Below are 26,332 nucleotides of genomic sequence, written 5' to 3'. Positions count from 1 at the left end.
GAACAGCTCCTTCCTACGCATGCAAGATCAATACAACCCAACACAGATCACTCATTGAACACAAACATGTATTAAAGGTCACACTATCTAAAAAGCCACATTGCAGCTCTCACAATGCTGAAGGTAAGCAGAAAATTGCAGTTGCATTTCTCTCTTTGTAGTTCCTGCATGTTCTTACAGGTCCTGGTCCCCCACCCTCAATCATCCTTCCCTCTCAGGGAATTTCTCATTTTCCTCTGATGTCTCAAACCCTCTGCTCATTAGACTCTGCCATGTCCCCAGTGTTTGACAGCTTTTGGCTTCCATGGTTCCCTACAGGTACAGCTGAGCTGAAGCCCTTAATCAGGAGAGTCTGTAGGGTCTCTGGAATGCTGATCTTTTTGAAAACTTCTCAGTCTGATGGGGCACTTCTTTCAGGAGAAAGGTGCCTATAATGAACTGCTGGGTCAAACAGGGCAGTGTGACCCCAGTGAGCTTTTTCCATACAATAAAGATGAAGAGAACTTACTTCAGCTTCAATTTCATCATACAGGAACTGCTTTTTGAACTTGGTCAAAGCATAGTATGCACTGTCATTGTACAGGTCCAGGGGGTACAGCACATACCTGAGGGCAAGAACACAGACCACATCTAAAATTAACTTTGGAGCTTATCAGCATAAAGCATAAAATAGCAGCAGCTGGTGCATGTTGTGCCCTGCCTGGTGGAAAAAAAAAAAGGCTTTTCTCTGACTTCACGTCAATCACTGCCACTCCCTGCAGCCCCTCAAACGGTCCCTCTTTATCCCTGAGTCCTGCAGGAAGCAGCTACAGCCAACCTGGAAGTGAGCTAATTATGAGTTAATCAATCAACACTTGCTTCTCCTCTGCCCTTAAAAAGGCTTTCACCATGCCCTCACTCCAGAGAGTGCTCTGACAATTCCCATGCAACAGAAAACCAAGTTTTCCTAATGAGGAAAACATTATGAAGATGATTACACTTGCAGAGCAGCAATTCTTCTCATCATTTATCCCACATATATTAAAAAAAAAAAAGTTGAGGTGGCTTAGCCTGGGCCCACCCTCTTTGGTGACACATCTGTCTCAGTGCTGTGTGCAGGTGCCACCGTGTCCTGCCCACATCCCAACAGTTGCCAGCTGCTGTTTATGACACATAAAGAAGTGCCAGTGCCAGGAAGTCGCCCCTGTGTCTGCTAATGAGGTGTTCACACAGCACCATTCATGTGACAGCAGATCCAGGAACATTTATTTACCTCCCACATCAAAAAGACTGCTCATCACCAGCCTACCCGTCTTCCTGAACAAAACCCCAAACCCCAGCACTTGCATGGTCCCCAACAGAGCCCGTCAGCTCTTACTCCATCATGGAGGGTTCTTTGGTTTCCAAAATGTGGTCTGTGAGGATCCAGGGCATGGACATCTCGATGGGGAACTGGATGCGGCGGCCCATGGTCAGCTCCAGGAAGAACTCCCGGAACCAGAGCTGGGACAGGTCACAGCACTGCTGCAGAGCTTCTGGAATGCAGAGAGGATCCATGTTACCCCCACGTTACTCCCCTGGGGATGACACAGGAGGCAGCTGCTGCAGCCTTGCTTTTGGGTACGGAACATCTTTCTAGGATGCCTCTGGTTTTAAATCCAGACCATGTCCACACTGCCTGAGCACTTGGTAATCCAAGAAAAAGGAAGGGATCACTCCTTTTTCTCTAGAGGGCCAGGGAGAACACTCGAATGGCTCAGAGTTATTCTGGAAGGCTTTTTTTGTGTCCAGTGACTCAGTTTGTTTGGACAGAAGGAAAGCCCAGTCCTAGAAAATAAACTACCACCAGCAGCTATTTGCTCTTGCTGACAGCCACGTTCACGTAACGACTACCACACAGAAGCATGCCCGAACCAGGCAGAAGTGGGACAGTTGGGAAAAATCAAGGAATATCTTCTGTATAGGTCAATGAGGAGCAAAACTGATCTGCTCTTGCCTTTCTGAGCATGCAAGGGCTGGGTTCAAGCCTCCCCCTGCCATAATCTCACCACTGATGTTGAGAAGGTGGGTGAAGAAGAAGGACTGCTTGTGGAACTCCTCAATGGCCAAGACTATCGGCCCATCCAAGCTGCTCCTCAGAGTCTTCTTCGAGCCACTCTTGTCTGCTATGAGGGACTCCAGCATGGTCCTCACCATGTAAAGCTTTGGAGAAAAGGTGACATGCAGTTACCACTCTCCGGACAGGATCACACACAGCCTTGGTGTTCTGGGAGCAAAAGAGCAACACTTCTCCAAGGTGGTGACCACCCTGTGCACACATAAGCAGCTATCAGAAATGGAGATAGAGATCTAGAGGTAATTAAACCCCTAAAAGAAGAGCCTTTGGTAATTATACAACAAATTAGGCACAAAAGCAACACTTAACACACAACAGCATGAAGACTTTGTGGAACAGAGCACAGAAACAGCAGCTCATCCACAGGGTGGGAGACTCCTACGTGGCTCTAAGACCATTAATTCCCCAGACAGGAGACAGACATTCACATACCTGTGTGCTTGATGGTCCTACGGCTCGTCGTGGGACTTTAATATCAAATCCACCTTTGGGATCCTTCTCACCTCTCAGGCAAGGATCATTGGGAGGCTCTCGACCTCCCTCCCAGTCACAGATCGTCTTCCGAATTGCCTGAAGGACACTGGGGTGGGGGGAGAGGGAAAGCAGTGCTTAAGCTTGGTTTTACTCCAAGATTAAAATACCTGTGGCTGTGCACATATGAGAGGAAAGGTCCCTGAGGTGCGATCACACACAGCTGGTATTGCTGGGATTATGCCCAAAAGTTACCTCTGGAGGAGCTGCTGGCCAAGGACTTTTGGCTGCTTGTGTACTGCAGCATTCACAGGCCCACATGCTTGTATATTACAAAGTGTAACACTAATAAACACATGGGGTTTGCACAGCATTCAGGGACAGACTGACCTGATCAGAACATTCTTCTTCTTCCTGACAGCCTGTCGGAGAGGCTCCCTCAGGGTCACCTGGGCAAAGTCCTGCAGGGCCGCGTAGATGGTGTTGCGGATGGCCTGGTTGAAGACACTCTCCATCCTCCCCATCAGCACTTGCAGGCCTTTGATCATGGCAATCACCTGAAGAAAAAGTTAAACCCAGATGTATTGGCTGTTCTTTCACTGTGTGAAGATGGCTATACACCCAGCACTGAGAGAATTCGGGACTGAATTAATTCTACTCAGGTAACATAGGCCCAGAGATCAGGCAGCTAATTTTTGGGTGTTAGCTGCTTTACAGGTCACAAGAAGCTGAGGAAAGCATTTATACCATCAGTTTCTTGCAAACGGCTCCTGTCCCTTGTTTCTGCTCCTGATACCACACAATCCCAGGAAACTCACATGCTCCACATGTGGGTGCAGCTTGCACAGAGCTGCATCTGCGCAGGGCACAGCCCTCCCTGCCCAACAGCACAGTGGAGGAAGCCATAAAGCAACATCCAAACCACCCAGAACTGGGTAAGGCAGGAGGAAGGTGAGGGCCTCCCAGAGCCTGGCTCAGAGGAGCATTCCCACTGCTTACAGACAGCCAGGCTGAGAGTTGATGTGTCCTGGGGACTGGCTAAGCATCTCTTGTGTTTGCACAGCTCCTGCTCCAGACCACACTGCTCTGCAAGCCCCCTGTTCTGGGTTTGTGTGGCAACATTCGGGAAGCAGGAGGCTACAGGGGTGACTGTAGCCATGTCCCACAGAGCCAATGTCAGCTGGCTCCACGACAGACTCAATGCAGGCCAGGAGCAATTTGAAGGAGCAATTTAAATTTAAATTTAAAATTTAAATTTAAAGCAAATTAAGGGATGTGGGAACACTTAATCCCTTAACATGGGTCACAAGGATGAGGAACTGGCAGAGTATGGTGAGAACACCTTTCCATTCTCTTTCCCTGGCCTGAGGGACATGGACAGGAAGCCAGCATGGACTGGCTCTCACTCTTGTGCAAGTGGCACTTACTTCCACAAAGGCAAACTTCTCCTCACTGGTGTAGTTGTACCGGGTGGCTCTCTCATACTCTTCGGCTGTTCCTGGGCAATCCTTGTTACAGAATTTATCTGTGGGATGAACCAGCTTCCAGGAGTACTGGAAGATGGAAAGAGACCATGTCAACATTGCAATGAGGAAGAAGACAGGCTAGAAAAGACTAAATTAGGCCGTATGCCAAAAAAACGTTCCCTAGACATCACTACAGTTTGACACTCTTGGCTTTATTATCACTTAGTGGTTTTCCTTATCTGGGAGGCTGCCAGTCATATCAGGCTTTCGACAGCAATGGACTTGTGTTGAGATGTGGTCAAAACTTTGCAAATTAAGAGTTTCCATCATCGTTTGAATTACAGTTTCAGTTGCCACAGACCCAGACTCATCCCAAACTGCTGTCAGTGATGCAGGGATGCACTCACCACTTCCATGACGTGGGCACTCCACTTGGACAGCAGCTGCAGCCCCCGTAAAGCCAGGTCAAAGAGCTCCCTGTACTCCTCATCTGACTTCTGGCTGTCCAGGCCTGAGCCAGTGACCACCTGGAAGACACCACACCATGTCAGGACTACAATCAGCAACTTGCTGCAGGGGCTTCACTCAGTCAACAGATTTCTCTCCCAAATCCCACTTGAAATGAATTCCTGACCTTATGACCAAGCTAGAATTGAGGAAAACATATATTATCCCTCGGGAAAAGGGACCTTGGCAAGGCTCTTTTTACACAGGCAGTCAAATTATTCTCTACAAAAAAAAAAGAGCCTGACCTGTCACCCCAGAGCAAATAACTGACTGTTTTTATTCCACTTTCCCACTCCTTTTCAATGGTCTAATACTACTGAAATCCTTGAAAATCCTTGACCGATTAAAGTTCAAATAAGCTCTTACAAATGCCACAAAAGAAGCTCCTGAGAATGCTACGATTTGTTAAACTGACACTGATGAATGAGGATCACACATGTGCAAAAAACAGTCCCAATGGCATCAGAGAAGGCCCTTGGCATTCAGGAATGAAAAGAACAGAGATGCCTTCGTGAGCTTTCCTCAAAGCCCTGACTGATAGGCCTGTGTAATTGAAAAGCCCTATTTGCAAGTCAGTCGTGTTCTGACATTTGCCTGATTATAAACATTTAATTGCCAGGTATTTTTCTGCTTATTTTAACGAAGCTGTGGTCAGAGAGCAGAAGCTGTGGCTGTCGATCTGGTGCACACAATTTTGTACCTGCAGGAGCCTTTCGCGACTTGTTTTTTTACTGCATTGCATCAAGAGAGGTTTGCTCCACCCATGTCCTCCACCCCTCCTCGCTGTACAGCTGTGACAGACCATGGTCCTGGCACACTGTCCTGCTCCAGGCTGGCCCACCTGAGGAGCCTGGCTGCAGGGAGTGCAGCTGTGCCCACCTCGCTGTTGCTGTAGCGCGCCAGCTCCGAGATGAAGCGGATGTGGTCGTCTCGGATCTGCACCATCTGCTCACAGATGTTGTACTGGGGGCTGATGCTGCTCTGGGTGCACGTCCACCTGGGCAAAAGAGCAACGGGGTCAAGGACAGGACACAGCTTCCACTCAGACACCCCAGGGACAGCTGCTCTCTTGGCTTCAGCGTGCTCCAGGCATGCCACCCTCACGGCAATGCAGCCTGTGTAGTCTCTCTGGTGTGTGGGGTCTTCCAGAGGTGGCCTCACACAGTGTGATGGCGATACTTGCCTCACCTCTCAGCCCGAATGTGTCTGCTCCATCCACCACCCTGAAGGCTGCTCTCCATGTGGGCTCCCCTACCCCAAGGGCAGAGACGGCAATTTCCCAGGCCAGCATGGGACAAGCTTTCAGGGAAGGATGACATTCAAAGACCTGCATCGTTTGCATCCTTTTTGCTAAACCTAAGGATAATCCTCCCCTTAGAGGTCCTCCCTCCAGGTCTGGGTTGTGCTGCCTTCTCCTGCAAAGAAAAACTGCAAAGAACTAGCCCTCCCATTGTTTTTGGTTCTGGCTCATGCCATCAGCTCAGTGAACAACCCTGAGTGCAAACGATGAGCAGAATATGATTAACCTGAAATAGATTTTCATTTGCATTGAGCCATATGAACCATGTAACAGTGTATTGTCATCCTAAAAAAAGGCAGCACTCCCCTTCCAAAGGCACAGCTGTATGAAGGAATGGGACAAACCAGGTCTATTTAATTTAATATCTCCTTTCTCCCTGTAACGTATTAGCCCCAGACATAGAACCAGAATGGCTCCACCAAAATGTTTTGTGCAAGCAATTGTCTATCACTGAGATCCTCCTGTCTTACTCTGTCATCACAATGTAGAAGTACAGATTATACTTTGCTTTTCCCTAAATGATTGCCCATCTTATGATAGTCCTGTTATCCAATTTAGACTGGCCATACAAAAGGAAGGTGAGAAACCTGCCCCTGATGTGGACATACACATATCCCTACACTTGTTGCCAGTATTTGTGGTGGTAGAAGGTGCTGGAAACGCTGGGCCACGTCCTCCCTTGTGAAATCCATCCTCCCCCAGCCCCCGTTTGGCTCTTACCCGTTTCCACGTGCTCCCCACTGGACAATGGGCAGGAATGGCCAGGGCTGCCCCAGCCCTCCCTGCCACACACAACCTACTCCACAGTGCAGAAACAAAGCGCCATGCGGGGAAAAACATCAATTAATTCCACTTGCACGGAGACAGGGAGGGAGAGAAAGTGACAAAAACAGTATTAGTAAGAAATGGGGATTACATGGAAGCACCTCAGCAGTTAGAGTTGGGAGTCCCATGCAATTTGCTGGGAAGGCAAGTGAGTGAGGAAGAAACATTGGTTAGTACGGTACGGCACACAGACCTGGCGAGACAGATTTCAAAGACAGACATTAAAATTGTGCACAGGTAAAACAGCCCACGAGCTACCTTGGTTTTGAGATGAGAAAATGAGGAATGCTGCTGACACATGTTTTGTTGAAATGTGCTTTCTGAATGATTTGGGATAAAAAGGTGCAAATCTTCAGATGATTTTTTCTCTTTTAAAAAGAGTTTTCAAAAATATTCTTTAAATTCACATTACACAGAATCATATTTTTTTCTCTTTTTTTTTTTTTTTCCACCCCCAATTTTAATTGAAAACTTTTAGCTCAGGAGTTTGGCCACGTTGTTTTCAAACCTCTCCTGAACAATTAACGGGCACTTTTCAACCAGTTTTTGGGAGGGCAGGGGAGGAGGGCTGCTCCTGGCAGGCAGAGAAGCCAGACCCTCCAGGGTGGAAGGGGACGAGCAAACAGAAGCCATGACACTGCAGGTTAGCTCCTGTCCTGCTGAAGAGACAGCCTGGCCTGGCTGCTCCTCACAGACACCAGAGAAAGCTGATTCCCACACAATACAGTCCCACAGGTGAAGGCCACTGCCTGGTGAAAGCCTGGCTGCCACCCGCCAGCCACTACAGCCAGCCACAGCTCAGACAGGCTTTGCTCACGTGTGGTTGCAAACCTTATTCCAAGGATATCCAAACCTAACAACGATTCTTCTGGCAATCACTGAGAGTGATGCAAAGCTACAAAAACAAGTGGGGCCTCTCAGGTACCTGCTGTGACTGAAACAACGTCTGTGGATTCATCTGATGGCAGCAGCAAACTGCCCGTGAGCCCAGGCTGCTCCTGAGCTCTCCACTCCTGCTCTTCTCTCACAATATTCAGAATCACAGAAGCATTAAGGCTGGAAAAGACCCCTAAGATCATCAAGTCCAACCTTTGACTGATCACCACCCTGCCAACTAAACCAGAGCACTGAGTGCCACATCCAGTCCTTAGTGCCACATCCAATCTTTTCCAGTTCATTAACTTCCAGAGCATCTGAGCCTCAATCCTCATCGCTGCTGTCCTTCCTCATGAACCCTGCCTGAGCTACAGGAGACACCCTGGCTACTGCAGAGATCCACTGCTGTGTTCATGCTCTGGAGGATTTTGTCCTGGGGGTGCAAACTGTGGATTAAAATCTCCCCAGAGCAGGGACACGCTGCTCACACTCACACAACTTGCAAGCACTCGGCGTTGCCCCAGATCCATGCACCAGCCACCCTTCCTTCCTTCCTCCTGCCTCGCTGCCAGCCCCCTCCCAGCCCTGCCTGCTCCCAGGGGATGGTTACAGGGAGCTGGCTGCACCCCCAGGGTGAGGACATCTCCCCATGCAGGGACACACAGAGCTGGCACAGAGCACTCACGCCTCACGGGGACACACACACACACACACGTGCACAGACCTCACACACCCGCGGGGCTGCAGCTCCCACGGCCCTCAGGACACACACAGAAGCCAAGAGACATTATGGCAGGCACTCACTTGGATTTGTTCTCCTCATAGTGAGCACTGGTCTTAATGTATCTGGCCAGTTCTATCTGCATATCGCCGAATAAAGGAACCACCTGCAGCTGCTGGAAAAGAAAACAAAAGATGGTTGAAACATGGCAGAGAGAGAGAGAGGGAGAGAGAGAGAGAGGGAGAAAGCCTGGCCCCAGCACAACACAAGGGACTCTAAAGAGGCATGCTGCACCTCTGAAGCTTTGGAAAGTGTCAGGCTGTTTGAAGCAAAGTGCAAACCTGGACCCAGGGTCATTTCACACCTAGGAAATGAATGAGAATGATTCTCCTTTCTGCGGGAGGAAATCACCCCCTGCAAGTGCTCTGGAGCCCTGGGCTTGCTGCTACCAGGCTGGTTATGGACAGAACAGTTCAGTGCTGTAACCAGCCAGAGGAAAAGCTCGTTTCACAACAAAAAGAGAGAAGTGTGGTCCTGAGCAGGCCTTATTGTCTCCCAGCCTAATCCTCCAAGAGAACAGAGGGATGAAAAGCCAGCATGTTCCTATTCTGGACACCCAGGAAGGTGTCAGCTTTCCCCAGGGACTCAGCACTGCGGTTGCTTGTGATGTGTCTTAAAACTTCTCCAGAAAGAGAAAGACACAGGCAATGTAACATGGCTCTGCTTGCCCTTTACATCACAGAAGGTTTTGGATGGGAAATAAATTCCAAGTGCTCTGAAGGTACCTCAAGCTCAGACAGGTCCCTCTTTCACTAAACTTCCTTCCACCTGCAAACAAAATCCAACCAAGGGTGACATCTCATCAATAAAATATGAAGCTTCAACTTCACCCAGCCACAAAAGCCTTGCCCCAAAATTCAGGGAAGATGGGGGCAAATTCGCTGTCCTACTATCACACAGGCTGAGTTGTGCACAGGATGTGTAATGCTGTCATCAGGGATTCCCACTGGCACTTCCATAAAAGGTTTTTAATAAAGGGGTAGTTCATTTTCACTACTCAAATTCCCAGGCAATCCACTAGAAATTTAATCAGAAGGCACTAAGCAGATGTAGTGAAGGAGAAGTTGGTCTTTCCTTATTGAGATCTGATAGTTTGGAGAGGTACTTAACTGTGAGACCACAGCAGATGCTGGAGAAGTGCAAATGGAAAGCCAGCTGGAAAGGACAAAGTTGCTGCATGCAATGGAAGGTATTTTACCTCATCCTCTGATGGCCCACAGCACTTTGCAGTGACCAGCAAATCTGTCTGAATGCACCAAGAAGACCAAACTCTACAGATTACACCGAAGGCTTGATTCAGAGATTTAGTTGAATTAGCAAAGCTGAATCAGGGAAACCCCAGAAGACTCTAAAGAATGACATGATAAATCACCTTTGCAGAGCAGTCTCCCCAGCGATGGGAGGGTTTTTAAACACCTTGTCCATAGGGTTATGGTGTCTGCAGCCCCCTGCTCTTGGGCCTGTCACCAGGAAATGGTGCAAACCGGGGTAAATAGGTTCCCACTCGCTCAGGGAGGATGCCGCACATCAGCCTTCCATCAAACCTGGGCTCGTCCATTCCCTGCCCTGCACACACCCAGCACATCACTCACAAACTGAACCTCAGGGCAATAAGCAGGGAGACATCCTCTATCCAACACCACAACCAAGCTCTTCATCCAGGCTCCTCACCCCACCTCTGGGTGAGGTACCAGGGAGAATCCACAGTGCTGGAAGAGAGAGGAGAAGGAGTCCTCTGTGCCCTCCCACGAATCATCACCTTCTCATTTTCCCTGATCTGGAGCAAGTGTTAGTAAAAGAAACTAATTTTTCCATTTTAGGGGAAAGATTAATAAAGGACTCAGGAAGGAATGCTCAAGCTCAATAGGTCTCAAAGAAAACTAATGGCTCCATCTGGGAAGTTCTCTTGCTGTCCTCCTGCTCTTTGCCACCGACTCATTTGTCTTTTGCTAGATCCCACCGTGCCGCCTACAGCTGACCTGCTCCAAACCCAAAATGCCTGCCAGCCCCAGCCTGTGCCCAGAAGCAGTGGAAAGGAGGCACCACCTTCCCTGAGGTGCTGTGTGGGCTCTCAGCCCTCCTCTCCACCAGCAGGGTTATTCCAAACCTTTCCTGTGCTGAGTGGTCCCAGGACAATGCAGCCTGGCCTCCAGCTTTCCCCAAAACCCACATCTCAGACAAGACACGAACAGTTCATCAAACCACAGAGTGACCCCTGAAGATCTCACTGAGCACCTCCAAGTCCCAGTTGACACAAACTCCCCCAAAAGCTTTCTCTGTGCTACAGGGAGCACAGCTTATACATGAAATAAAACTGCTAGATCAGACATTGGCTCACCAGCTGTGTCCTCTGTCCCTCAGCTCAGCAGCTTGCAGAGGGAAAGAGAAGCAGAACCATCACCCGCAGAGACCTCAGCAAACCAGCCAAGTTTGCTGGCAGCCTGAAACCACAGAGACTGCAAAACCTGCCTCAGGAATGTGCAAGGAGAGAGAAGCCACATCAGTCAGGTACATCCTTCCCTCATCCATGAAACAGCCTCTCCATCCTCTGCCTCTTGGCAGGAAGCAGCCAGAGCTGCAGCTCCCACTGTCTGCCCAGCTCCAGCACTGCTCCACATCCACAGCCCTGTGGGCACTGAGGGTCAACACTGCTCACCTCAGCCCGGCTGCAGCTCTGTGCCCAGGCCTGGACACAGCAATTCCGTTCCTCAGCCTCTGGCCTAGATGGTTTCTCAACCTTTGGGTTTTTTGGACGTGTAAATGACTCCTGTGGTTTGTTTTCTGCTAGCAGCACGTGCAGTGGTAAAGGCTGCTGATCCATGGGTCTGAAATAAACACCAGCCTCACACAGACAGGCCACTGACCTTGAAAAATTTGTCTATTTTGCTAAGGTTGATTCTCTTCTTGGCATCCAACTTGTAGATGTTGCTGACATTCCCATCCATGAGATACAGGCCAAACCCCATCACCTGGAGAAGATGGAAAGGCAAGGTTTTGTCAGCATGAAATCAGCAGCACGAGTCAAAAACAGTTCTCAATCACTCAGCACGAGAAAAGACCATTTCATGTTCCTGTCAGCACCTGACCCTCAGGAGGAAATGTTTAAAATGTGCCTATACCTGCCAGGATGCACATGGTAGGCAGAGGACACACAGTGGATTGCTTCTGTTGTCTGTGCAAAAGGATGCTTTCCTTGGTCATTTGCTCCTCCTCTCTCCACATAACAACAACCCAAAAGTTTTCTCCACTCAAAGGCAAAAGTTTGCTCCTGGAGAAGAATATAAAATATTCTCCTACATTGATTTCCATCCCCCCACCCCATTAATTCAGTACAAATCATTACAGAGAGTCAAACTCCCCACATTACCCTTCAGAGAACCTGAGCTGACTCACACCATTATAATGAAGTTTTTGTGGTAATAATAGTGACTGCAATGATTGCCAATAACTGACTGACAGCAAGGACAAATACACCAAACAAGGAGACGTTTTGGCATGTTTATCTTGAGGACTCTTTACAGCCAGAAAAACAAACCTGGGAGCGTCTGCCTTCTGCAGGGAATTATTGCTGGGAATGGGCAGCAGGAAGAAAATTCTGATGTTACAAAATTGGTGGTGATTTTACAACGCCCTCTGCACTTACACAGGTCAAGCCCATGATGCTGCACTTCCATGCACAACAGAAAAATCTCTTCCAGCCTTGGAGCATGTAGGGCACCCACCAGTGCTCTCACCCACCATGTGCTTAGTACCAGGCAGGCAGAGCACTCACAGCAACTTGTGTGAGCAGAGGACTCTGTCTCTGCAGAGAAGGGCTGCATGTCAGCCCAAAGGGGCAAAAAATCAATAAACTGAAGAGAGATGTTGTCCTAGGAGTGAATTTCATTTTACTAAAACAACAGTGAGTAGGCACTCAGCCCGGCAAGCATGGCCCAACCTCACCTTTAAGAGCATGTGCTTCTCACTGGGGGTCAGATACATCTTGTTTTCATAGTAATCCACACAGATGTTGACAATATCAGCCAGCAGCTCCTCATAGCCAGGGATAACCTCTAGCTGTTGGTGCAGACACTGAAACACAACAGAAGCCACGTTACCCACATGGACAGAAGAACAGCAGAAACCAGGGAGGAAACATTTGAAGGACTAAGAGTAGAACAATAAGAGGTTCTTTCAAACCTCATTGGTGTGATTAAGTTTACCAGCAGAAGACTGAGCTCGTGGCACCAACTGGAAAGAAGAACCTTCCTCTGCAGGACAACTCTTCTTCAGACTGAACACAGCACCCAAACATCAGACAATGGGATGTAAAGAAGGGAGACTCTGAGCAAACTGTCTGACTCCTGCCTCCATGTAATATTTTAACTACTTAGCAGAACCAAAGGAGCCTGTGAAATGTGGAGGGCCATAGGGGCTGAGCTCCAGTTCCCATGCAGCTGCAGGGGATGGAGTTCTGACAGAACCTCCACCTCCCAGAGCTCTTCTTACATCTCTTAGACCTTCATCTTTGTCTTGACATAGACACTTTCAGAGCCACCCAGGATGACACACGAGAAGACATTGCTAGATTACACAGCCTGACCAGAAGACCTCCAGAGTCAGGGGCAAAGACTCAACAGCAGCTGCCACAGCCTGGTCTGAAGAGCTGTCAGCCTCAGCAAGATCACTGCTGCTCCCTTCCCACGAAAGGTTCAGTGGCCCAGAGAAAAGGGACGTGCCTGAGTGATGCGGTTGTGGTTTGCCAGGAACATGGAGAGGTTCTGGGACTCCTGGATGGACTGGGGGTCTGCCATCTTCCTCAGGAACTGGGCAGCTCTGCAAGGGACAAATCCAACATCAGAGACTGTCACCAGCCACCTTCCCTGTCCGACCTGCAGCAACGTTGCAGCCTCAGACCCCCGTGCACCACAGCTCTATTCACCAGGAGGGCATTGAAACACAACAGGGCTCAGAGATTTGCCTAAATTCACAAAGAGAGCCTGGGACAGCACAGAAACCCCATCTGCAGTCCTGATGTCCTCCTGCCCTCAGTGCTGGTCAGACCAGGAGCTCCCTTGCAGACCAGGCACAGTCCTGTCCCCACTCCCACCACTTCCTCCCCTCTCACCTTTTGTAAGCAGAATGATCATTTTTGACACTGCACTTCATGTTCTTCAGCTCATCCAGGACAGCGAACATGTTGATGAACTTGCCCAGGGTGAGGAGATAGGCCTCAGACACAAAGTCCTTCCTCCTCTCAGCGTGGCACAGGCGCTTCACCTCGCTGCAGAACCGCTCGATGGCCTTGCGCTGCGGGGCACAGGGTCAGGCACCACCATGGCAACCCCTCCACCCACCACCAGCTCCCTCAAAAAAAGCTTTTTTTGGCTGGGGCTGGAGGCTCCAAGTTCCTCTCTGCTGTTCCCATGCAATGAAGCGTTGTTACAAATCACCGCTGATAAACACGCTCAGTGCTTGAGGGGAGAAAACACTCCAACTGCACCTGCCCCAAGTGTGGGGGGTTCTGCAAAATCAAGGCTGCATCTTTTAGGTGGGAGGCGGAGACCTCACAGGATATAAAACCTAAAAATGATTGTGAAACTCAGCTGCAATCAGTTATAATGCAGGTGGAGATGGGGAGCCCACAGCAGCTCTGTGACTGCCACATGGCAATGGAGAATCAGCTCTTCACATCAGCCAACATTCCCGAAAAACAGAAGCCTGTGACACCCTTAGCTCCATGAACCTGAAGGGCTGAGGTGTGCTCTTCCCCATCCTGTATAGAAGATTCTGGGGCTTAGCAAGGGACACACAGATTTTCCTTCACACAGATCTCCGGTTTCTGCTCAGGTGGAAGAGACCTCCTGGCAGGCAAGGACAGCACAGCCCTGCTTAGGATGTTAACACCGAAGTAAATAGATTATTTTTGCCTCTCCCCTTGACCACTTACCTGAAAATACATGAACTTCATAAGTTTGGTGACTTCTGGCTCCAGGACTTCCACTGTTTTCTCATAGATCTCCACTCGGTTTGGCTGTTCGTTACATTTCACCTGCATTGCAAAGAAAATCATCCATGTCAGCGTCAGCTTCTAAGCCAGCTGTGGGTCACTGTGGCACCATCCTCTCCTTGGTTCACAGGGAGTCCTGTCCCCACTCAAGGACAAGAGAGGGACCTGAGAAGGAGCTGGTTCTCAGTACAACAGGTGAAAGTAAAAGGGGATATTTCAGGCCTGAAATTCTCTCCATGCATTCTAAAAAGGCACAGTCCTGACTCTGGGGGATAAAAGTCTCCTAATGCATTTGTCTGGCATAGAACTCAAGCAATATGGAGTCTGGACTTGCTGTATAATATGGGAATGTTGTAGCATGAAGTTATCTGAGATTTGTGTTGCAAGACGCACAAGGCACCACGTTACAGCTCTGCTAGAGCCTTGCTGAGATTATTCTGGTTCTGTTGAGGATCCATTAAAAATTCTGGGCTTGTCTGTGGCTGACAACTACCCAGACTACTGGGAAGCTAAATTTAAGGGCTTACTCAGTTGTCATCCATCTCGCTTCCAAAACAGTTACTTGGAGTCATCATCAAACTTACAGGGAAAACACCAGCTGCCCAGGGCATCCTGCTGTCCTCCTCTGGTTCTGTTTGCAGCTGTTGCTCCCAGAAGGCTGTGATGGGGCTGAGCTCTGGTGCACGTTCAGTAACCCAGCAGCTCATTCTCAGGGCATGGGGGGGACACATCAGCCAGCCTGACATGGGGGATGATGCCAAAGGAGCAGTGGGCAATCTAATGTCCCTGCCCTGGTGTTCCACATTGCAGTTAGGCAGTACCACAGAATCACAGAATACTCTGAGCTGGAAGGGACTCACACAGACCATCAAAGGCAGCTCCTGGCCTTGCCCAGGACAGCCCTGAGAACCCCACCATGCATCAGTGGCCATGGGGATGCTCTGTCCCTCACCTGTGAAGCCACAGTCTCTGATGCAGCAGGGAGATTGGGGGGGCTGAGCACAGGACCCCCCTGGCCACACCCATGTGCCTCACGGCAAAGCACTGCAAGATCAAACCTGGACAATCAGTAACTGAACCCTCTGCGGTGGCATTCACTGCTCCTTCATCCCACACAGCCCTGAGGGGACACAGGGGGAAAGGGCAGGGACCCCACAAGCTGCTCAGAGAGGCACAGATGTCACAGGGAGGACACTAAACCAGATGATTTGTAGTGCTGCCTTGCCATTAGATTAGCCACAGCCTTCTGCTGGTGTAGCCGGGGGGGCAATAGCAGCACAGCAGCAAATATAAAGTACTCAATCGACACCAGGAATCTCCTCATGGCTGGGTCTCAGCATCATCTGCTTTAGTTTGCTTGGCTTTTTCTGCTCTCCTGTCTCCACTCCAAACTAACCCACAGTCAAGACAAAAGCAGAGAGGTGCTCTGGGAAGGGCTTGACTACCTGAGGGATGGCTCGGGAGCAGCTCCTCCACGTGTAGAGCATCACGGCATACTCGTGGCCTTCTTCCAGCATCTCATTCTGAAAGACAGAGGGGTGTTGGTGGCACAGGGCAGGCACTGGGGGCCCGGCAGCACCTTGGGGACAGGGCCAGGGGACTCACCATGCTGGAGTGCACCGTGGCCTGCTCGATGTACCTGGCAATGCCTGTCACAAAGGCGTTCCTGTCTTCGAAGTTTGTGTCAAAATTGGCCTGTGGGCAAAACGGAGAGATGGGGATTAAAACACACAGCTGCTCACCTGGTACAGCCTAACATGGGATGTGCTGGCAAAAAGCAGAATTAGTAGGGCTGCTGGGGCATGGGAGGAGCTTGTGAACTATTAGAGGAGCTGCACCTCTGGGTCTGAAGTAGTTTCATACACACACACGCCCTGAGATGCTCTGGAATCACACATGGTCATCCGGCAGGGAATATGTGTGGAAATATGGCAGTCAAGACTGACAAACCCTTGTAAAATCAAGCCCAACTTTACTGCAGCCACACCACAGAGAAAAGCCAAAGCAAATATTCTAAGGATTTTAGCTTGGTAGCTCAAAGACAGATGCAGCCTTATTAATTTCTGTTTGTGCCCTGGCTGCTAAGGGAAGACCACATCCTGTCAGCAGGAAGTGCAAGGGATAAACACAGAGAAAGGGCAGGGAATGAGCTGTCTGGGAAACATAAATATGAAAGTCAGCCCTCATCCAGGTGCTATTATCAGTGCTACTGTTGCTCTTGCAAGCACAAACACAGGTTGGGACAAACATTTGTTCTGGAAGCTGTGATACAGTTTTGGGCTGGGACAGGGGAGCAAGAAATTGCAGAGGCAATTGCAGAGGCTCTCTGTGGAGTGCCATTCACATGCTCTGTGCCTGGTAATTTCCTCTGCCAAGGCTGGCTGATGGTAACAGCTGCTGGGCAGACAGAGGTTCCAAGCACCCACAGCTGCTCCCTGTGATGACAGCAGCACTGCAGCGACCACACTCACCTCAGTAACTGATTTCCTGAGTAGGAAAGCTGGGAGCACAGACCTGTGGCCACAGGGCTACTCTTCTTAGTGCCTCCAGGACAGCACATGTGACCTGTCCTGGAGGCAGGTGTGACAACAAAAGCTGAGCCTGCATGTGCATTTCTGGCTAGCAGGGGAGAGGGCTACACACAAACTGGACATGATGAGGAAACAGGCTTGGCCAGCATCTCCAGATCCAGCTTAGAGGAGGTGTTTGGGCTCAGCTGCGTGCACACACTCATGGCCCTGAAAGGAGGCTGTGCCATAAGGCTGCACCCTGAGCTCCTCCTGAGACACAAGCCAGCAAAGGCTAAAAATTTATTGAAAGAAGAGATAAGCAAATAATTATATGAAGATTTTTCAGGGAGAGCTGAAATTTGAACAGTCCAGAACGACCTTTGGGTCTGGTAACCCACAGAGATACCAAGGCTCTGGCATGAGCTTGGGGTCTGACCTGCTGAAAGTGACCCTGTAATTCCAGACCCCCGTGTGCAAGGCACAACAACCACAGTGCTGGTGTATTTATACACTGCCAGGGGTGAGCCAGCAACTCAGGAGTGGCAGGATGGAGAAAGGAACCCCCTATTATATTTAACCCTGGGTGTGTGCTATAGGGCAGGGTGTGGTGGCCAAGCAGCCAAGGCATCTCACTGTGGAAGCAAAAGCAGGAGCCCAGCCGTGCCCTGGGCCCCTGCCAAGCTCTGCTGGGTCAGTGCAGCTGCAGCTGAATCTGAGTTGTTCAGGGCAGAGAAGTGGTTCTAGCAGCTGCCCTCCCTTGCATGCCAGCAGCTCCAGCTGTGCTAGAGGCACAGGCAAGCCAAAGTCAGGCAGGACTTTGAGCCTGCCCCGCTCGGTTCGATGCACGCACGGTCATGAAAGGGGAAGCACAGAAATATGTGCACAAATAAACAGGGCTGAGAACTTTCTGCTGTTATCACAAATCTTATCTCCTGCTTCCTACCCATTCACGCACTCTGGTCCTCATTTCTGCTCGGCCTTCGAAGTCCCCTTCACCAACCTCTGGTGCCTCCCTTTTAGAGTCCTTGGGAACAGATTTGTGGCTAGATCTGTCCCGAAGGCTGCCTTCAACACGCTGAACCCCGGATGTTTTCGGCTGGTTCTCACAGCCCCGTGTGGCCCCGTGGAACAACCCTCCCTGCCCCGTGCCTTGGGGAGCTGAAGTACCTGGTACATGATGGAGGAGGGAGGAGGTTCAATGCATGGCTGCTGGTCTGGCAGGGGCAGCTCCTCCAGCAAGTCCACGTTGGACAAGGCATCCTCGAGCGTGACGTGAGTCGTCATGGCTGCGGATGTTCAGTGCCCCTGCTAAATCCAAAGCAAAAGAGAGGGTGGTAGACAGGCAAGACAACCAGCCAGCAGGCAGGAGACTGAGTGGGAAAGGACAAAACCAGAGCCACCACTGGCTGGCACTGCAGGGGACAAAAATCCCAATTTATCTGTTTTCCCTTTTCTTGTGCATTAAACCTACGTCTCTATGTCATCTCTCTCCTTCTGTGATTCAACAGCAGAGCAGGAATGCAGGATAAGAGAAACACAGCTACCCACACAGGCACTTCTCTCTTAACTCTATGCAAAACTCTCTCAGACAGAGCAGCTGGGTGCTGCAGTGCAGCTTTAGCAGCCCCGGGTGAAAGCGTTTGCTCCGAAATGCAAAGTGCTGCTATCAAGAATATCTCCTGAAGCATCTTGATTAGAGAAGTATGACGGATGCTGACACTCACATGCTCTCCTTCTCACACACATGAACAGCCCTGGAAACTGTAAACAACCAACTGCATTAATTCCCAGAGGTGAACTGGAAAGGCTCGAGTGCTGTGCAGGCAGAGCTGTGGCACTGCAAGCAGCAAAAAAAGAAGTTGCTGTTAAATTTCCCTACTTTTACCACTGACGTGGCATCCCCTGCCCAGTCCCAGCCTGCCCTGGTGCTGCCAACAGCACCAGTTGCAAAAATGAGAAGAAATACACAAAATAAAATCAAAGGGAAACGTTTCTGAAAGTTGCCTGGTGCTTAGCCCAGGCAGGCGCCCAGTGGGAACCAGAGAACAAACCCGTGTGTCCCCGTCTCCCCTGCCTCTCACCTTGGCTGTGAGTGCTCAGACACAGGGGGACAGTGCTGTCACCCAGGCTGAGCCCTTGTGTAATCACAGCCACAGGGCTTCCCCAGTTAATGCCTAATCCTGGGCAATAGCTGCTGCTGACCTAGAGCCTGGGTCTCCCAGAAAAACACCCTGCTGCACTTAGACGTTTGCAGAGAGAGAATTCTTTAAAAATTGACAACTCATTCAATTAGCAAATCACCCCCCCCCCCCCAGTGCTTCTTGCCTCACTCAGAGCCTGGCTAGTTTGAAATGTGAGCCTTTGAGTTTCCTTGCTGTGATCTGCAGGACAGTAGAGCTCCCTAAATCAAAGTTCCCATCGAGATACTCACACATTTCAATAAAACACTCCGCAAGCCAGCTAAGCTCTTTCCCTGCCTCATTACAGAGCACGTTTTCAAATCCTTTAATCATCTCTTTGGCTTTTCTCTAAGCTTTTGCAACTTTTTTTTTTTTTTTTTTGCCAGACAGGGTAGCAGGCAGGACACAAGGCTCTGGCAGTGTCTGCACAAGCACCAAATATAACAGCAGAACATCCCTCGAGTACAGCCACAGCAGCTCCTTTGGTCACAACCGCATCTCCCACTGCTTCCAAGAAAGTAAGTTTGCTTTTTATTTCCAGCACTGGGAGCACAAAGGATAATGGCTTTGGGACATCCATGGAGACACACACACACCCCCAGCAAGGGCCACAGCTAAGGGGGAGGCACGGTGTGCACTCCTGGGGTGGCTTCACACTGGGTCAAAAGGGGTCTGTAGCTGTGCCTCATCACTGTGGGCTGCAGGAATATGTATGAGCCTGGCAAAACTCATTCCTGCTCCACAAATGCCTCCCCAAGGCACCGGGCAGCTGAGGGACAGGTTTGGTTGTACCCGCAGCTAAAACATCGCTAAATGAGTGCCTGGAAAAACCTCAAAAGCTCAAGCAGTTTTCCCCCTCCACACTCAAATTTCTGTTTCCTTCTTCACCTCTGTCTGGTAAAATGGTTTCCTGTTACAAATTGCAGCAACTGTCAAACCCAGACATTACATTTCTGCAGCTTCCTCCCTCCCTCCCTCCCTGCCCGCTGCCCTGGGCTGCGCTGCAGGGGAGGCTCAGCTGGCCCAGGCCCACAGATGGACACAGAACTGCCCACCACGCTCCTCCACCATCCTCCGGCACCTCAGGACTCGCCCCTGGGATCCCAGAACAACACTCCTGGCTACTCACTCATGCTTCATTACATCCTTCAGGCTCGAGAAGGCAAAACTTCCCATTTCATAGCTTTGAGGGCTGCGGCTGTTTATTTGGGCTCATTCCCCATGTTTCTCTAAGTCCAATTCTAAGGCCATTTGTGCAAGGTGTTGTCCATTTGCTGTAACCAAAGGCGCTCCCACAACAACCCTGTGACACCCAAAAGAGCTCAGCAACTCAAGGGACAAAATTATTGCTGCTGTTCGGGCCACCCCAGGAGAAAGAATCCCAAATCCAGCATCAGGGCCCTGCTGTGCCAGGCAGTGCACACACCTGGGAGGTGAAGCCAGTCTCTACCCTAAAAATCTTGCACTCCAACAGGCGGAGAGGAAGGGTGCAGAAATACAAAAACAGAAAAGAATGCATCAAAAGAATTGCAAGTGAGAGGTGCAATCAGCCACCAGCTCACCCCAGGCTTTGCCGTGGCTGAGCAGTGTAAGGATCCACGTGCAGCTGGAAAAACTACAGACTTTGAGGGTTTAACACATGAGTTTTTATGGGGGCTTCCAGTTTCCACCCCACCCTTTCTTAAGACCAACCAGGAACCCAAGAGCAGCTACAGGGAACAGCGTGGTCAGCCAGGGCTTCCCCGGGCCTCGCGTCTGTAGCACATTGCCACAGACAGCAGCCTCACAGAGAGAGTGTGTGACAGAGGGGACACTGGGCCAGGGCCAGCAGACCTGCATCATCACCCCACATCACCCAGAGAGGATGGCTGGCGAAGCCCCACTCCCCCAGACCTGTACTGCCCTCCCTCACCACCCTGCAAAAAGGTTCAAACAGGGACATGCTGGGGCTGTCCTGTAAATCCAGCCCCAGCCCCTCTGTGCAGAGACAAGGGGGCAGCTGTGGGATAATCTGGCAGTGGCCAAGCCAGATTCCCCAGGGAATTCAGGGATTCTGGGGACACTCATCAAAAAGCCTTAACTGCCATGCCCCAGCTGGGCTTTGGGGTGGGGTGGCTGTGCTGGGAAGAGGAGGCTCAGCCCGTGGTGGTGGCCTGGTGACAGTGCTCGGGCAGACGCGGCCATGGGGCTGGGCTCCACCCAAGCAGGCGCAGCACCGCAGCGTGCCCAGGAACGGGGCTTTTCTCTGGGGTGAGGCTTTCCCTTGCACACCCAAGGCACATCCTGCCTCTCCGGACTCACAGGCTGCCAGGAGTCACCTCCATATCCCGCCCCTGGTCAGAGAAACCAAAGTTCCTCCGGTCCTACTACATGTTTTGCAAAACTGAAGGTGAAACTGGCAGAAACCAACCCCACCCCAGTGAAACCCGAGGCAGGGATGCTGCACTGGGCTGCTTCTCCCTTCTGCTCGTGAGCATCGTGTTGGCCACATTTGCTGCAGAAACTTCCCACACCTCAGCTGCAAACCCTCTGGCCATCTCACACACCCTCGAAAGCCACACGATCACACAGATCTGGGGTTCAGACACTGCAGGGAGCCAGGCAGGACCCACACCCAGGGCACCCACCACCCCAGATGGAAAGGAAGAGCTCCTGACACTGGGAGTGCTGTGGCAGCAGCCTGGGGACCAGATTTCACAGACAGCACAGCAAGGCTCTGAGGAGTGAGGATGGACATCCCAGATGTCTGAACTGGCCGGGCATGTCCTGCCTTCCCCACCAAAATTCTTGCCCAGAAGTACTGGTGCAGTATCATCCTCTCTGTTCGAGCAGCTTGGGGAAATAAAGACTTTCAAAAGTAGGGCCATAATGAACATGCTGCACGCACGTGTGCTCAGCTCCCAGGCTGCACAGCTCACAGCTCTGGGGAAGTGGCATGGGCTGTTCAGGATTTTCAGCTTGCCTGCTCCTACGGCAGACACTCACACTGCTGTTGTAGTAGGTACCAAGAGCAGGAAAGGAGGCAAGAAAAAAATGGGAATTGCCCAGAGTCCAAGCCGCGTGAGCCTGGGGTGAGGTGAGCAGCAAAACTTCTGCTGCGGAGGTGGCAATGGGGAAGAGGACAAACCCGGTCACCCTCAGAGGATCTGAGATTCTCCTCCAGCTCTGATTCCCAGCCCCTGGGTAACCTGGGAAAGTCACTGAATTTGGTTTTACCCCTGTGAAAATGCTTCTCTCTCCTTCTCCAAAAATAACACCAAACCAGTGGGCAGGCACTATCCTGGCCCAACAAATACCCAGCAGAACGAAGTGTTAGCTGCACAAAAGCCAAGTTTCTGGTACCCACTGCCTGACAGCAACAGGAGGATTAAGGATCCTGGCCACCAACATACATTTAGTAAAAAATAACTTCACAGAGTAAAACTTTAGTTTGGCTCCTGCCTAAAATGCACAGGACTTGTAATTGCAACCACGACCACAGTCAGGAGGTTCTTTGCAGAGTGAGTGAGGCTGGCAGAGCTGGGCCTCTGCTCCACACAGACACAGATGTTAATAACCATGAAATTACCCTTCCCATTAAAAAAAGGAAGCCAAACTGCATGACTCCTGAAGCTGCTTTTCTCTATTTCCATTCTACGTTTTCTGCCATCCCATTAGGGCTGAGTTCCAAGCATTTGCACCATCCTTGTCTCTCAGCAACACAATTATTCTGGAATTTATTTCTTTTAGAATAACTAAATAGTATTTTTTTTCTGGTGCCAAAGAAAGCGGGTCTCAAGGAAGGAGATAGGTATATGAAACTACATTTCTGATAGAGTTGAGAAATTTAGAGCAAGTTTATAAGCAACCCACTGCTGACAGTTAAAGCACTTATTGGGAAACCAAATCACACAGGCCAGCATTGTTAATAGTTGACCAATTATTGATCTTCCAAAACAAACCTTCCCATTTCTCATGCAAAGATGATAACTGTTAACAAAACTGAATTCCGCAAAAATGAATTCAGCATATTCTGCTTTACTCCAGAGACCTTGGTCAGAAAATGGAAGATTTTCCCCTATTTCTTAGGCTTCATTAATAAGGATCAACTGCACAGAGAAAAGGGAAAAAAAAAGAATTTTCCTCTGCAGGGAATTAGCACAGAATTACACGGCAGTGACACCAGAACACTGGGCTGGTCACCCACCTCTGTGACTAACCCCAGCCTACCGTCATCACTCTAAACACGAGAGCGATTTTTCTTTCGGAATCTCAGGGCAGGAGGGTGCAGAGGCTTCAGCGACTCAGCCTAATTCTTTGAGACCTTTGTGATCCAAAGCCCCCAGGCAGGAACCCCCCGTAGGAAGCGGCAGATGGCAAAGGGGGCCACGCTCTGCTGCCGGCAGCGTCCCCTGACAGCAACACAAACCCTGCACCCTGCCCCCTTCTCCAAAACAGCCCCGGCCACGCAGGGAGCGTTCACTGTGTGCTGCTTCTTCTTCTCCTTCTCCTCCTCGTTCTTTCCCGGTCCTTCCAGCCCACGGAAAATTTCCTGCGGAATCCATCCCCTGGCTCCCTCCCCCTCGCCCGGTGGGATGCGGCTGGCACGCGGCATTTCCAGCGGCATTTCCAGCAGCATCGGGGGCAAAGTTGAGCACAAAGGAGCTCTGCCCGGCCCCCCGCACGGGCACCGGCTCCTCGGGGCGGGACAGGTTCCTCCGGCTGCGACCCACGCCACAGCCCCAACCTGCGGCCGCCGCTCCAGCCCTTCATCCCCAGCGCTGCCTCTGACTCCGGCGCTGCTTCCATCCCCCTCATCCCCCTGGAACACCCTCATCCCCCTGGAACACCATATTGCCACGCCACGGGTGCTCCGGGAGCCGGCCCCTCCACCATCAGCATCCTCTGCGCGCCCCGTTCTCCGGCGCCGCCGCCACCCCGGCTCGGCTTGCGCTGCCGCGGCGGGGCCTGCAGCGCCCGCGGGCCCGCGGCTCGGCGCCTTTCCCCGTGCTGGGGATGCGGGGCGGGGGAAGGAAGGACAAGGAGGATTTGCGCTATTTTTTCCCCGGCGCTGTGCGGCGGCTGCGGGCAGGCTGAGCGCCGCAGGTAGCTCGGGGCATTGTGGGATACATCCCATACATCCCGCACATCCCGGCCCGCACATCCCGGCCCCTACAACCCGCACATCCCGGCCCCTACATCCCGCACATCCCGGCCCCTACATCCCTCACATCCCTCACATCCCGGCCCGCCGAGCCCGCACCTGCCCCGGGCTCCGGGGAGATGGGGCTCGGCGGCGGGCACAGCCCCACGGAGGGAAGGAGGGAGGGAGGGAAGGAGGGGATGGAGCCACGCAGCCCCCGCGCAGTCCCGCGCCCACCCCCGCCCGCTCACCTGCGCTCCGCGGGTGCGGTGCCCGGCGCCGCGGGGGATGCTCCGCGGGGGATGCTCCGCGCCGCCCGCACAAAGAGCAGGAAATGGCTGCAGCAAGTGCACTTCCGCGGCTCTCCGCCGGCCCCTCCGCGCGGCGCGGCGGCGGCGGGGGGAGCCCCGGCCCCGCCGCGGGAAGGGGCTGGAGCGGCGCGGGCGGCTCCTCCCCCAGCGGCGCGGGAGATGCGCGGCGGGGCCGGGGCCGGAGCTCTGTCCCCGCTCGGGGCCGGGGTTGGGGCTCTACCCCTGCTCGGGGCCGGAGCTCTGTCCCCGCTCGGGGCCGGGACCGGAGCTCTGTCCCCGCTCGGGGCCGGGGCTCAACCCCCGCTCGGGGCCGGGGCTGGGGCTCTACCCCTGCTCGGGGCCGGGGCTCTGTCCCCGCTCGGGGCCGGGGCTGGGGCTCAACCCCCGCTCGGGGCCGGGGCCGCGTTCCCCCCGCGGCGCGGGGCTCCGGGCTGGCGGCAGCGCGGCGCCGGCGGCTCCCTGCGGGCAGGGGAGAGAGCAGGAGGCGGCTGCAGCTGCCCCCTGGGAAGCTCGATGCTGGCACAGTGGGTTTGGGTCCCCGAGAAAGCAGGAGCAGGCTGGGATTCTCCATCTCGCTGCTGCTGGGTTCGCTGGGTGGCGGGTGTTCAGCCCCGCTGCCCCTCGGAGGACCATTGTTAGGCGTCACCTGCCATCTTAATAAAACGCCCTGGTGGCAGAATTACGTGCGTGTATAGAAAACATACAGAGCCTTGGGTGACTGAGCATGTTGGGGATCAAAACCTGAAAGCAGCGCCTTTGCTCCAAGCTCCAATCCTCTTCTGAGTCAGCACCGCATCCGAAAGGTCTCCCTTTTGGCGTTTTTGGCATCTGGCGTTTTTCCAGGGACAAGTTTCCAGTACTTCTGCTCGTGCTTCTGTTTAAAGCTCTAATACAGCCCTTCAGATATAATGTGAAATCCAAGCTCACGGCTTTCACTGCCTCATGGTGACCGGTATAAACCCTGTATGGGACTGTCTTGCTTGTTGAAAGACATTGGTGGATACCTAAGGATTGACGAAAGTCTAGATACAGGTCAGGATGTGTTTCTGTGGTGGCCCTGGCAGTGCCCCTTTCCTGAGCATGAGTCTCTGCCAGAATCAGATTGCTGCCTGGCCTTTCCTGGATTAGAGTGACCCCTCCAATTCCTTAGAGGCTGCTGCTGTTGTCCATGGAAGTGTGGGGCTGAGCTTGCTTCCTCTGGGTGCCTCTTGGCTCTGCAGGGAAGCTCGGACACCAGGTTTACACTGCAGATCTGCTGCTGCAGTTTGAATGCATGCCATGGGCTGAAGGCACTGGGGTCTGCAATCTAGAAAAGCAGCAGAGCAGTCTTAGGAACTAGATTTGTTTTAAAGGACAGGACCATGCCTGAAAAAATACATCAATAAATCTCTGGGCATAGAACCTTTCCCTGCATAGCATTTCTTCTTTGGGAGTTGGACTAGGTGACCTTTAAAGGTCACTTCCAACCCAAACTATTCTATGATTCTGTGATATCTATGACTCTATCTCACCCTTGACTAGAACACATTGTAGCCATCGTTCCTCTTTTTACAAGTATATACTTGTCAGAAAAAAATCAGTGAGCGAGCATTGTTACTCACTTGAGCATTGTTAGAGATACAAAAGATTTAACAGCAAATACCATTCTGAGGCCGTGGGTGAAACAAGGTTAGTTCAAGAAAACTGGCAGAAAAGACTGCTGTGGACTTCTTTTTGCACAGTTTAATCCGGTCCCATTATCAGCCAGGCTCAGCGTGATGGGAATTCCATGATACTATTTTAATGTTCTGCTCCATGTTGTCTTAGCTGGCAGAAGGATAGAATGAGCTTCCCTGTATTTGTCCTGCAGATTTCTCTGTGGGCTGGGGACAATGACAGCGAGGAGCAGCCCCATGCAGC

At 51.6% G+C, this 26,332-nt stretch overlaps 1 protein-coding gene across 5 annotated transcripts in view; it reads right to left on the bottom strand.

The window, feature by feature from the left end:
• The window catches only part of CYFIP2 (cytoplasmic FMR1 interacting protein 2), a 49,826-nt gene extending 25,349 nt beyond the window's left edge, over nt 1-24,477 (bottom strand). Inside the window, exons 1-18 of one of the 5 annotated variants that reach the window (XM_066197418.1) lie at nt 24,374-24,477; nt 17,988-18,128; nt 15,916-16,005; nt 15,756-15,833; nt 14,251-14,352; nt 13,429-13,610; nt 13,040-13,136; nt 12,264-12,392; nt 11,186-11,290; nt 8,345-8,436; nt 5,419-5,536; nt 4,440-4,559; nt 3,994-4,119; nt 2,957-3,123; nt 2,528-2,675; nt 2,028-2,181; nt 1,358-1,514; nt 509-605 (exon numbers count right to left, since the gene is read on the bottom strand). In XM_066197418.1, coding sequence (XP_066053515.1) covers nt 509-605; nt 1,358-1,514; nt 2,028-2,181; nt 2,528-2,675; nt 2,957-3,123; nt 3,994-4,119; nt 4,440-4,559; nt 5,419-5,536; nt 8,345-8,436; nt 11,186-11,290; nt 12,264-12,392; nt 13,040-13,136; nt 13,429-13,610; nt 14,251-14,352; nt 15,756-15,833; nt 15,916-16,005; nt 17,988-18,104 — 2,079 coding nt within the window. In that variant the 5' untranslated portion in view covers nt 18,105-18,128; nt 24,374-24,477. Of the gene's footprint in view, nt 1-508; nt 606-1,357; nt 1,515-2,027; nt 2,182-2,527; nt 2,676-2,956; nt 3,124-3,993; nt 4,120-4,439; nt 4,560-5,418; nt 5,537-5,727; nt 8,259-8,344; nt 8,437-11,185; nt 11,291-12,263; nt 12,393-13,039; nt 13,137-13,428; nt 13,611-14,250; nt 14,353-15,755; nt 15,834-15,915; nt 16,006-17,987; nt 18,392-24,373 lie in introns of those variants that run through there. The other 4 variants (XM_066197419.1, XM_066197421.1, XM_066197420.1 and 1 more) reach the window with 4 other exon arrangements.
• Nucleotides 24,478-26,332: the final 1,855 nt, after the last annotated feature.

The sequence above is a fragment of the Chamaea fasciata genome, unplaced genomic scaffold (genome assembly GCF_029207755.1).
Source record: "Chamaea fasciata isolate MVZ Bird 193981 ecotype frontalis unplaced genomic scaffold, bChaFas1.0.hap1 SCAF_15, whole genome shotgun sequence".
NCBI lineage: Eukaryota > Metazoa > Chordata > Aves > Passeriformes > Sylviidae > Chamaea > Chamaea fasciata.
Note: the sequence above shows the minus strand (reverse complement) of the source record. Positions and strands in the feature narration are given on the sequence as shown.